The sequence below is a fragment of the Agelaius tricolor genome, unplaced genomic scaffold (genome assembly GCF_023055355.1).
Source record: "Agelaius tricolor isolate 1412-34295 unplaced genomic scaffold, bAgeTri1.0.p SCAF_11, whole genome shotgun sequence".
Taxonomy (NCBI): domain Eukaryota; kingdom Metazoa; phylum Chordata; class Aves; order Passeriformes; family Icteridae; genus Agelaius; species Agelaius tricolor.
Window position 1 is genome coordinate 7,769,839 of NW_027269271.1, and position 11,783 is coordinate 7,781,621.

Sequence of the window (11,783 nt, forward strand, 5' to 3'; positions counted from 1 at the left end):
TCAACTCTTTGTCAGGGACATCAGCTGGACACACAAACTCACTGGAGGTTTGTTCTGGGCCTCTCTGCTCCAGAAACCAAATGAGAACCCACTCTGGGCTTGCCTTTATCTACAGAGTTATTGCCCCCTTTCCAAGGTAGTACTTCTCAATGCTCACCACTGGGGTAAATTTGTGTAGATTTGCCAAACTATTGTTGCTGGGTATTGTTTTTCATATCTGGTGGTGTTCAAAAACACTTCCATCCCTGGGGTGACAGGGTAAGGTGACAGCTCACCTTACCCCAGCCCATGACTTTCCATGCCTATGGCTCCTGATAAAGACCAAACAGCTTCTGCTCCTCCAATCACCTTCCTGCTGTTCCTGTTTGACCCAGGCAGAGCACAGGTAAAATGGAGAAATATTTTACTCTGGAAAATAAAAAACATGAAGCATGCAGAGAAGTGGTTACACATTTCAACCTGTTTGAATAAACTCCAGTAGCAAATAACTGTACACCACTGTCTTCTGTGGCTCTGCAGAGATTTGTGGCTTTAGAGATAAATTCACAATTGCTTTTTGGCATGGTTTTACTTCCCTTTTCAGAACAGGAGTGTATCACACAGCATCCTGATGAAGTTCTCAGCAAGCAAAGTGGGTTTCCTGTTAAAAAGTCATTCCCAGCTATTGATGTAAAACGTCCCAGAGAGCTCAGCTGAATTTGGCTGCAAGGAATTTGCACAAACCATGACAAACTGAGAGGTGTTCTCAGAACACAAACTGTGCAGTTTAATCTGCCCTATTGTGCTGGTACCAAACTCTGTCTGGAGCTGCAGCTGGCTAAATGAAGAGCCCAGCTTCGCTGTGTGTATTATAATCAGGACAGGATTTCACAATAGCTTTGTATAACCCCTTTGTGCAGATATCCAAGGGCTAAGAGGGCTGATTAACCTCAAATGCCGCTCAGAACAGCCAGCCATCAGAGAACACTGTCTGTCTTTCATAACATGCCAGCAAAAATCTCGTGAGGATGGTCTCAGCAGAGTGTGCAGCCAGATTTCTACCTACCCTTCACCCCTGTGGTAAAAAGGAAAAGCTGGCATTCTGCATAGCACCACTCTCCCATAATCCAAGTCAGGTGGGGGGGGAGAGACACATTATTTCTGTGAAATCCTTTCTCCCAAAGCACAAAACCTGCCACTGACCCTGTCATAAGTGGGCACACAGCCACGGCAAACAGGGGAAGTTACACAAGGGTGCAAAACTGTTTATGGAGCCACATCACACACTGGTCCCAGTGTTGCCTTGTGGATAGTAGGTGGGGCCTTTGGCATTTGCGTGGGGGCTCTCCAATGAGACCCAGAGCAGGACAAGGCTCCAGCCTTCTGGTTTTCATAACAGTAGCCCCCTCCAGTAGGGTTGAGGCATGGGAGGAGCTTGCCCAAACTCAAATAAACACTGACATGCAGCATCTTATGAGGATGTGCAGCCTGCACAGGACACACTGCAACAGCTGGAAGGACAAGGACTGAAACTGTAAGTATGTCTACCTTCTCCACTTCCTTAATAGCACTAGTAGTTTGTGGAGTGGCATGTTCTGCCTGCACTTACTTGTGCTAGCAGTGTAACCTGCTGTCTGTCCCTTTTGCCCATGCATTAACAGCTGCAGAAAATAAACTGAACACCCTTATAGACATATTTATATGAAGAAATGGACATTTCAAAGTTCAGCTTTCCTGTACATCTAAAAAAATTCAACTGTATCTGGAGGATTCTTCTGCTTGTCTCTCCCATCCTAAAGCATTGTTTTATGTAATTAAAAAAAAAAATTTCTAACATGCAGTCAGTGACAGTACTGGCCATAAAGTCACAAAATCCAGAGCTGTCAGGTCTACCCAGTAGCTACAGAAAGGTATGTTGGGAAGCAGCTGGAATTAGCTAATACAAGAGTGAAGCAGCAGCACCGTCTTTCAAGCAGCAATAAATTGTTGGAGGAAGTTTCAGTGTAATTCCTCATATTTGCTTCTAATTATATGGATTCCTGCTTTATGATGCTTTGTTGATTTGTAAACACCATGGATGAAGTGTATTACTAGAGTACAAGTGTGCAGCAGGCCCTGGTGACCATCATTCTGGTCAGGTCTGCTGGAGATGATGCACCTTCAGGCTGGGACAGGGAAGGGAACAGCACCTGCCTTTACCAGCAGCAGCTGTATCCACAAGTGTGCAGCAGGCCCTGGTGACCATCATTCTGGTCAGGTCTGCTGGAGATGATGCACCTTCAGGCTGGGACAGGGAAGGGAACTGCACCTGCCTTTACCAGCAGCAGCTGTATCCAGCTGTTTGATTCTGATCTTCCCTTCATCTGTGGTGACAAGTGAAGGAGCTGCTGGAAAAAGCTCAACAATGAAGTGGCTCTACGTATTACTTATTTTACAGACTCTAAAGGACCCCAGTACCACCAGGGTTTGTGGCATTTTTTTTTATGGTGTGGTTTAACAACAACTTTTCAACCTCATACCCCAAGAACTCTTTGTAGCCACCTCTAGGCAGAGTACAGAAGGGGATTCATAGAATTCAACAGTAGTCCAAGTATGGCAAGAAGATGTAACAGCCAAGGAACTAGTTAAATAGCACAAGACAGTTGATTTTACAAAATTCACATTGTTACCTATGAAGCAGGTAATTAAGTTTAGTCTGAGAAGACAACATTCTATGACCTAAGAATCCAGATAATGACTGAATTATGTGCTCTTTGCAACATGATGGGTGAAGGACACTGTAATGTAACACAAGGCAGAGACTGTCAGAATGTACATCATATATTACAGTCTGCCTGGTTAACAACAGAAGTCATTTATGGGGGCCACTAAAATCTCAGTATTTAACCAGATCTGATCATTTCAATACTGGTTTTGAATATTTTCACTGGCTTTGTTTGGAACAGTGTTTTTGTTTTCACCTTTTTTCCTCCCATGTGAAGGCTCTAAAGGAAATAGTTATTCATTGAGTAATGCAGAAAATCTCATTTACCCACAGGACTCTGAGGCTAAAAGCCTTTAAGAAAGCCATAGGCTATCATGAGAGGCTAACTAAAGTTAAGAGCAGAGTAAACACCAGATGACCCACCACACCACTACTGCTTTTTCATCCAGGAGCAAGCAGACTGATGAAGGCCTTTTGACTTACAGATTCCCACAAAACTCCTACTTGCAGAATCTCATTTTGCTGTCAGGAAATACTTTTCTATCATAGAGAGGCAAGGGCAGTGTATTCTGAAAGAACACTTCGTCCAGCAGAGGTAGTTTCTTGGTCCTGGTGCTCTGTTCCTGCAGAGCTCAATGGCTTTCAGCCTTTTTTCAGGCCTTCCACCAGTTCAGCAACAACTGAAAAGCCCTAGTGCCATATTAATTTAAGAGATACCAATAAACTGTGTCTACCTTCCAGCTCTGGCAAGATGATCAAGTCCTTCAAGCAAACATTTCTGTCCCTGGACCTGCAGTCCCCTCGCTGGAGCTCAGCAGAGGCAATGGTAACTGCAGCAATACTCATGCTGATCTGGAAAAAGCAGCTGCTAATGTCTGTCAACACCCAGCTCATGGTTACTGTGACTTTTGCTACCTTTCAGGCAAAGGACTATGAACTGCGTCAGTATGAGACAGCAAAGTGGGTCAGCACGGTCATCAGGGGGGAAAGCCAGAAGGAAGCAATGCGCCAGGGCTTCTGGAAACTCTTCCACTACATCCAGGGAAAGAATGAAAAAGGTAGGAACAGCTAGTTTTAAATGGAAATAATTACAAGTAGCTAATGAACACAAATAATAATGAACAACAGAGGAGCTGGGAGATGCAGTTTAAGACACCTGGTTCTCCTTTCCTCTAGAAATGAAGATTGATATGACTGTGCCAGTGACCTGCCTGGTAAAATCAGGCTGCACAGACTTCAAGATCTCTTTCTTTGTGCCATTTGAACACCAGGACTGTCCCCCCCAGCCCACTGACTCTGATGTGTTCATTGAGGAACGGAAGGCAGCAGCTCTCTTTGTCCGGTAAGCAAGAGCAGCACAGCTGACACCACGTGAATCCAGGGCAGTACCTGCCCTCGTTTAAGTGTAGGCTACACTTTCTTAAGAGATGATTAAATATGGATAGACCCTGCTGTTCAGAGCTTGAACTGCTAAAACCCAGCCCTCAGGCAATCTTATGTTTGGGTGTCTTACCACAAAGACAAGTGACCAAGTTGTGAAACACAGATTTCTTTTAGAAGACATTTGAAAACTGCTTTGAGTTTCATAGAGATGCAACCTCCAGAATCATCTTCTGAAGACAGGATGTTTTACAGAACATCTAAACTGTTCTCCCAGCACTTTAATTTTAGTCCTTAACTGCCACAAGACAGGCAGGGCAGTTGGTACTTGGGTGCTTACTTGTTTTAAATCTTATCTTCAAAAACAAGTACCCATGCTGCTTGCCTGCTAGTTCTGCATGGGTAATCACTAACTACAAACTGCAGCACAAGTGCACAAACATGCTTTTTAAGTCTGAGCATTCTGTCTGTGAAAATAAAGCAAGGGGCTTGAGCCAAAACTTTTCCTTTTCTCACTTTTACCAGGTCCTTCGGTGGATTTGCCTCCCCAGAGAAGTATGCTGAGGAAGCTGATGCCTTGGCCAGAACCTTAAGAAACAGAGGCCAACCATTCCATGAAGATTTCTTTTATACTGCAGGCTATGACAGTCCCTTCAAGCTCTTTAACAGGCATAATGAAGTGTGGTATTTTAAAAAGTAACACAATGGGGGAACATTAAGAGGCTACTAATCAGCTCTGGATGAAAACAGACCTTATTACTGGCTTTTTAGTGCAGAAAAGATTTAATTCACATGTGGACACAACGTCCAAATTTATTTTCTCTAGGATCAAGTTTTTCTGGATAAAATGTTTTCTGGATGAAAACATTTCACAATGTAATTCAAGATCATACCAGGTGGAGTGGGTGGAAAATGTAACAAACTTACTCCTCTTATTGAAAGGTTCTAAGCAACACTAATAATGTGAAAATAATCCTGCTGAAGTTTAGGTCTGTAGCTTTATTCCTTATTACAAGTGCTACAGCAGTAGTTGAAGTGTTATGGAAAGGGAGTTCTTCATAACTGACTTTCAAAAGCTGACTTTCCCATATTGACCTCACCCCTGAGACCAGGGAGGAATTTAAATGGATTTTTCAGAGAAGCAAGCTTCCATTAAGGAGCATTAGAAAGCAGAAACATCTTAGGCCTTAATGACTTATAAACAGTAACTCTTGTTATTTAGTATTATCAAAATCTCCCACCTCTCCAACTTTTCCCCTCCTGAAGACCAAGTGTTGTGTTGTTAAAATCCAGAACCCTTGGGAAAGGGTTACCCAGGCCAAGCTGTACACTTGTTCTGAGAAGATCTGCACCTGAACACGTAATACCAGGATTACTGGTAGACTATTACTTTAGTAGCAAATATACAAGTTTAGCTCTCTCCTTAAAACACTTGAAACAAATACTGAACTTTAGCTTTCTCTAAAATATGGTGACTTGCAGCCTGCACACCAGCAGTATTTGACACCTCAGTTAAGACACTTGCAGGACTAGCATCTAGCCTATTTTAGTCCCTGCTCTAAATCAAGCATGCTAAATGTAAATATAGCAGCCTGAGGTACTTTGCATCAAGCTGTTCCAGCCAGAAAGGAGGTCACAACACCAGGTAGAGTTTACAGATTTTTATTCGCTCTAATCAACATCAGGCAAACATTACCAGTGAGGTAAAAACACATTGGCTTTTTTAATGCTGTTCATGCAAGTGTAACCCATTCATCCAATCTTCCACCTATTAAGACAGACAGAAGAACCATTATAAGGTACCAAACCAGCACAACACACTTGATGGGAACATCTCAGACCTTAGGATTTCATCTCTGTTCAGTGAGAGAGTTCAAGCTAAGGTTTATCATCATTTGTTCCAACAAATACATTACTGCTGTTACACTCACCTTCTCAATTCTTCATATGCTAGTTTCAGAGTTGCCTCTTGACCTAAATCAAGAAAACACAATTAGCATATGCAGCAGCACAACCGTTAAAAGCTCCACAACAGCTTTGTAACCTCAGATAGAAATGGAACGGAAAGGGTGATATCACAGTAACTCATTTGGCAGAATCAATTTCATCAGTGGCTACAAATATTTCCAGAAGTTTTTAGTACAATTCATCTGTTCTGTGGACTTACCTAGTGAGGCTGCAGAAACAGCACGGTCCCTTCCTGAGGAAGAAAGAAGTACTTTCAGAATAACAGACAGCAGCACTAAATGCAAAGTTTATTTATCTATTCATTTCTATTCACTAAACTTTTACTCAAAGGAAACTGACTTTTAGTTGGCATCTTACAAGTTCAACTTACAACACCCAAAGAGGATACACATAGCTTACAAATCCCAACTTAACTGGAAATACAGAATTCCTAACATTGGAACAATCAGGGAAAGTAAAAAGCTACTAATTTGATTTGTGATACTGCCTCTCCAAAAATGCTGTATTTCATTATTTTAAATACCTAAAATACAAGTCCCATGGCTTTAATTTTTAAAGTGTTTGGAGTGTTCCAGTTTGTTTGAAAACAAGTTTGTACAGCAATAATCTAGAATTTGTGCTACATTTGTGTGGAGACAATATAAAGATCAGTAGTAACAACTCTGAGAAGTGACAGCCACAGACAATGTTTTTATTTTAATTCCAGAGTGCAGTGTTACAGTAGTGCCCACAGAACAGCCAGATAAAATAAAGGGAAGACAAATCAGGTATCTCATAGGACTAATTTTAGGCACCACTATTTAGGCATTCAGCACAAAGACAATACTGCAGGAATTATTAAACCCCATGTATTCTACACTTACCTCAGGCACATTTATCTTGTTTCTCAAACTCCATGCAAGCATCACCCTGTAAAGAAGGGAAATTGTACTAACACACCTTTGGCAGTTGTTTGAACAAGTGTGAATGTGGGTACTGTTTCAGCACAAGAGTTCTCCTCAGCCTCTTTCAGAGAGATTCCCATTGTTTAGAATTCATCACAAACAGTACATGCCAAGAGTAGCTTAATGGTGTATCTTTGTGACAAACCCTTTAAAGGGGGATCTGACCTTAGCCCCAACCACATCTTCATTCACATCACCATGAGAACTCTGATCTAGCCACTGAGATGAACAATTTAACACATAAGCTGTGATTCAAGATCAGTGCCACTCCCTAAAAGAGCCCACTAAATTTGAACAGCAAGAAGTTTAATAGCAGGTACTGCTACTGTACTGCATTTATTTAGCCCAGAATGTGTGGCAACCTGGAAGCACAGAGCTTTTCTCATCAAGTAGGAATTCAAATAGTCCATAGCAGTTACACATTTAAAATGGTCACCACTATTTCTTTAGTCACGGAAAGCAGTTAATTTTGAGGTATGCAGCACCTTGGGGAGTGAATCCTGCAGGCTGCTGGCAAATCCAGGCTTTCTACCTGGAAAAAGTAATAAAATCAAGAACTCTGCTGAATGCTGCAGCCAGCCCTGTAACACCCAGGGATCTAGTAAATTCCTCATTCCCTGTATCACACAGTTCTGACAGTCACACTCATGTGTTTGCAACTTACTTTTGCTGGCAGCACTACCAGGTCCATCACTTCCCAGCTCCATCACACCTGGATCAAAGCAAACCATTAGCACAGTACAGAAACAAGCACAGAAGGAGAAAACCCAAGTCAGGTGCCTGCAGTCAGATAGAGCTAATTACAGACCTCCATGATTGAAGTCAAGGCAGTCACATCTCATCACACAGGCAGCTCACACTGTCAGCCCTGTGCAGCCCTGCTAGGCTGCTATGGGCAAGAGGGCAAATACTTAAATAGTGCCATCAGAGCCAATTCAAGAGGAGCTCACTGTGACAGAGTTTAGTGCACACCAGCCTGTCAAGACTGGGCTCCAGCCAGCATCTCCCTTTTAAAACATCCTCCTGTTTTGGCTAGATGCATGCCACAGCCAATGGGCCCCATGCCCCCTAGCTGACAAGCAGTTAAAAACTTTACTTATGGGCCTATGTTGAAATCCCAATACTTAGGAAGTAAAAAAAAGTACTTACCTCACAATGAGAAACATTTGGAAACCTGCAAAGAAAAATTTGCCATTAGGCAAGGTCCATCAGGAAGTTACAGTATTAAGAACAGCTTGAGTGAACTACTGTATCAGGGTTTGGTTGATTCCTCCTCATGGGGATCAGAGACCTGATTCAACATCATTTACAGTAGGCTGCAACACTCCTATCCCCTTCTGAAGGCAGGCTGTAATAAAGCCATTTCCCAGCACTCTTCAACACTGAGATATTCATTCCTCACCTCACCAATACTGAAATTGCAGGAAGGAGCAAACCTTGCAACTGCAGAGTTCAGTGATGTGAGGATTGTGTAACCAAGTTGGGCTTATGAAGGGTAACTATTCTGGACACTAAAGTCACAGTAACATAGCATTCACCATTTAGTTTCAACAGGAAAATTCTAGAGATCATTAACACCCCAATTATTTGATGCTCTTACAGAAATTCAGGAATACAGGAATATAAAGGCATACTTAACAATACTAATCTTTGTCTTACACCTTTTAAGAACAAAATGAATTTATAAGCATCTCTAAAAGCAGACTCTCAAATGCAGCACAGACAAAAGTAGCATCCATCTAAAAAAATGAGTGTTCAGTAATTACCTTTAATTAGGAGGGCCTTCACCAACATTAGTAACAGGTGAAATGGTTTCTCACACCAGAGGCATGAGGCTCATGTCAAGGGCAGCCTGCAAAACAACAAGAAACTTTTAGAACCTGGAGCACTAACACCTGATTAACCTTATTCTGCTATATTCTGTGCTTGACTTCACAACCACATCCTACTCTGTATCTTTCTATTCATCTTACTGCTTTTATTGTTTAACCCACTTACTGGTCTTCTGAGATAAATTTTTAAAACACATTCAGGGAGCAAAAAAAAAATTTATTCCCTTCATCTTCCCACATGATTTGTTTGAACTAGCCTAAGCTACAGGAGGCTGCATCAGGAATTGGCGAAAGATTTAACTGTGATCATCACAGGTCATCTGCTGAACTATGCACTCATCACACAGCAGCCTTTGCAGATAGCAGGGATTAAATGAGTTTTCAGATGTCAGCAGTGCACTACTTACCTTGTAACAGCTTTTAGTTTCATCTCCCAGTGCCTGCAAAAACAAAACCAAAGTCAGATCCCTTCAGCCTTTGTGGCCAAGCCCACAGCCCCTCCTGGGAGATCACAAGAGCCAGATACATCAGATAGGGGCGAAGCACTGAGTGTTCATCACAGGATATTCTGCTGAACTATGCAGTCATCACTGTATCTGCTCTGCAATCACAGGACCCAGCAATGGCCTCTTGGGTCTGCCTTGACAAGGACATTTCCCCAATTAAAAAAGAAATATGTAGAAGTTTGAATACTAGCTAGTATAAATTGTTCCTGGTCTTAGTGGAAAAGAACCATAAAACACATGCCATCATTTTTATTGCAGTGTTTTAACAGCTCTGTGGAAGAAACCTCTACATGAAGTACACATTTTCTTACCAGGTGATGATGTTCCTTGTGCATCCCTCTGAAGTGCAGGGTTCAAATCCTGGAAGTAAAAAACTTGTCAACAGTCTATTCAGCAGTCAAAGCACCGAGGGGAATGTGAAGTGGCTGTGCCTCAGAAAACTGTTATGGTGGTAAAAGTGTTCATCATTCTCTTGGTCAAGAGTAGCAAATAAGTGTCATCACTGTGGCACCAGAGGGATAGCTTTACTCAAGGAATTCAGCTGACAGCATCAGAGCAGAAGATGCTGTCTAGACAAACACTAGGCACAATTTTATGTTAATTTTTTAAGAATAATTTTACCTTGGAAAGAAGTAGCATTAGGTCTCCACATTTGGGGGCAGATCTGAAAGAGATAGAAGATTTAGATGGAGATGTTTGCAGAACTAGGGAGCTTCTCTGGCAATCACATTAGAAAGCCTCAGCATGGAGTTTTCAGAAATCACTTCTGTCCACTACTCTTATACTGAAACCATCATAGGCTTTGAGATTTACTCAGTATCAATCCCCATAGTTACCAATTTTCTACAACATACTCCAAACAGTTTCCCCAAAATATTATTTACTGTTGTGAAGAAATAGCAGTAAGGAAGGAAAAAGGGGCCCTGGGGGTACTCTTGCAGTCTGGTTACAGTGTGAGCAGCAGTTCACAACAAGAGCCTCATCAAGTCTCCCCAGGAGAAATAAACAGGTGACTTTTCCCCGCAGAAAAGGGAGGCCTGCCTGAAACACTGCAGGCAATGCCTAAATTACAATTCTGATACTGTAACTCCTGGTACAGTAGTACCCCAGGCTGGTCGGTGTACACAAACCAAACATCTGTTAATTGCAACTCTGAATTTCAAAAGCAATATTTACCTGCACTGCAGCCACAGGAAAGAAGAGTGTAGCTGATACATGTTGAACTGAAAACAAGAAAGCATATTAGTTGTTCTTCATCCAAAAATGATGCAATATTCACGAATATTACTTTAAAAAACCCAAGCAACACCCGAAATACTTTGAGTCTTATGAGTTCCCCTGATGCAATCTAAATTTTGGCTCTTTAAAGGACTGCGGCCACAAAAAATAATTGCTATTTTGTATTTTTAAGCAGGATAGGATCACTAAGCTACTTTGTTTCCTAAAAAAATCAATTCTGGTGTATTATCACTGGGGCAGTCAGGCAGGCATGAACTCTAACTACTTCAAAGGCCCAGTGGTGTCTCAGCCTTCCTAGATAAGGCCATCAGAAGTATTCCATGCCCAGCTCAGATATGTTGGCATTCATCACCCTCTCAGATGTCCCTACCAACATAGTTCTCATCACGTGCTGAGCATATAGAAACGAAGTGAGCCACTTCTCTTTAAATGTGCTGAGTCAGGACTCACAAGGACCACGGAGTCTAACTCTCAGACCCGCACAGGCCAAGAGTCACCGATGTGCCTGAGCACTGTGCAAATGTTTCCCAAAGCCCAGCAGGGCCGGGGCTGTGAAGCCAGCCCTCAACCCTCCTACACGCAAACACATCCCAGCTGTGCGGGCACCCTTAATCCTTCCATAACGCTACCGCTGCTCTTTGCGCAACGCTTCCCATTTATCTGCAAAAACAAGCACCTGAAGCCCCAGCTCAGCTAAAAAAATCCAAACCCACAAAGAGCAGAGACCTATCGCTTGTATTTATAACGGGCACGTGATCCCGCAATAGTGCACGGCCCCAAGTGATGCACAGCAGCCTGGTAGGCCAAAGCCCGTAACTCAGTCCATGAGACATTACAGTGACCCGGTACTCCGCCAAACCCGTGTGGGCTCCACAGGGCCTCCCTTGTGCATCCCCAGGGCCGCCATGAGGCGGAGCCCCCAGCGGTCTAGGCCGCGGACCAGGCCCGGCCGCGCAATCCACCTCAATCCGCCCTCGCCACCTCCCATCGGCGCCCGAGCCGCACCCGCGGGACTCCTAGAGCGCCCCCCGGAGCGGTACCGGCGCACCCCGAGTGCGGAATCGCCCCCCACTCACCAGTGGGACCGCCTGAGGGACACCGCACCCTCATGGCGGCGGGAAAGGAAAAGGCGGAATGGCCCCAACCCATACTTTATATAGCGTAGGTCACGTGGTGCGGCCGCGGCCACACCCACCGGGGCGCGGCCCACGGGCAGGGGCGGGCCGGGGGC

The 11,783-nt window shown here is 43.4% G+C and overlaps 1 protein-coding gene, 1 long non-coding RNA gene and 7 other non-coding genes across 9 annotated transcripts; 1 reads left to right on the plus strand and 8 right to left on the minus strand.

Moving 5' to 3' along the window:
• The first annotated feature begins 1,322 nt into the window (after nucleotides 1-1,322).
• Nucleotides 1,323-6,588, plus strand: HEBP2 (heme binding protein 2). The gene is made up of 5 exons (XM_071435999.1): nucleotides 1,323-1,513; nucleotides 3,425-3,509; nucleotides 3,606-3,741; nucleotides 3,860-4,025; nucleotides 4,589-6,588. The coding sequence occupies exons 2-5, from the start codon at nucleotides 3,435-3,437 to the stop codon at nucleotides 4,761-4,763; spliced, it is 552 nt and encodes a 183-aa protein (XP_071292100.1). The 5' UTR covers nucleotides 1,323-1,513; nucleotides 3,425-3,434; the 3' UTR covers nucleotides 4,764-6,588.
• LOC139594219 (uncharacterized) lies at nucleotides 5,710-11,781 on the minus strand. The gene is made up of 12 exons (XR_011680537.1): nucleotides 11,629-11,781; nucleotides 10,490-10,536; nucleotides 9,935-9,977; nucleotides 9,625-9,673; nucleotides 9,215-9,247; nucleotides 8,742-8,827; nucleotides 8,125-8,149; nucleotides 7,640-7,687; nucleotides 6,895-6,940; nucleotides 6,231-6,263; nucleotides 5,995-6,037; nucleotides 5,710-5,831 (listed from the first exon to the last, which is right to left on the minus strand). It is a non-coding gene; the product is annotated as an uncharacterized lncRNA (long non-coding RNA).
• On the minus strand, nucleotides 6,105-6,179 carry LOC139594638 (small nucleolar RNA SNORD47). The gene has a single exon (XR_011680713.1). It is a non-coding gene; the product is annotated as a small nucleolar RNA SNORD47 (small nucleolar RNA).
• LOC139594632 (small nucleolar RNA SNORD79) lies at nucleotides 7,005-7,080 on the minus strand. Its single transcript, XR_011680707.1, has one exon. It is a non-coding gene; the product is annotated as a small nucleolar RNA SNORD79 (small nucleolar RNA).
• LOC139594641 (small nucleolar RNA snR60/Z15/Z230/Z193/J17) lies at nucleotides 9,077-9,160 on the minus strand. The gene has a single exon (XR_011680716.1). It is a non-coding gene; the product is annotated as a small nucleolar RNA snR60/Z15/Z230/Z193/J17 (small nucleolar RNA).
• On the minus strand, nucleotides 9,328-9,403 carry LOC139594644 (small nucleolar RNA SNORD77). The gene has a single exon (XR_011680719.1). It is a non-coding gene; the product is annotated as a small nucleolar RNA SNORD77 (small nucleolar RNA).
• LOC139594631 (small nucleolar RNA SNORD24) lies at nucleotides 9,742-9,823 on the minus strand. Its single transcript, XR_011680706.1, has one exon. It is a non-coding gene; the product is annotated as a small nucleolar RNA SNORD24 (small nucleolar RNA).
• LOC139594645 (small nucleolar RNA SNORD75) lies at nucleotides 10,049-10,115 on the minus strand. Its single transcript, XR_011680720.1, has one exon. It is a non-coding gene; the product is annotated as a small nucleolar RNA SNORD75 (small nucleolar RNA).
• LOC139594640 (small nucleolar RNA SNORD74) lies at nucleotides 10,873-10,951 on the minus strand. Its single transcript, XR_011680715.1, has one exon. It is a non-coding gene; the product is annotated as a small nucleolar RNA SNORD74 (small nucleolar RNA).
• Nucleotides 11,782-11,783: the final 2 nt, after the last annotated feature.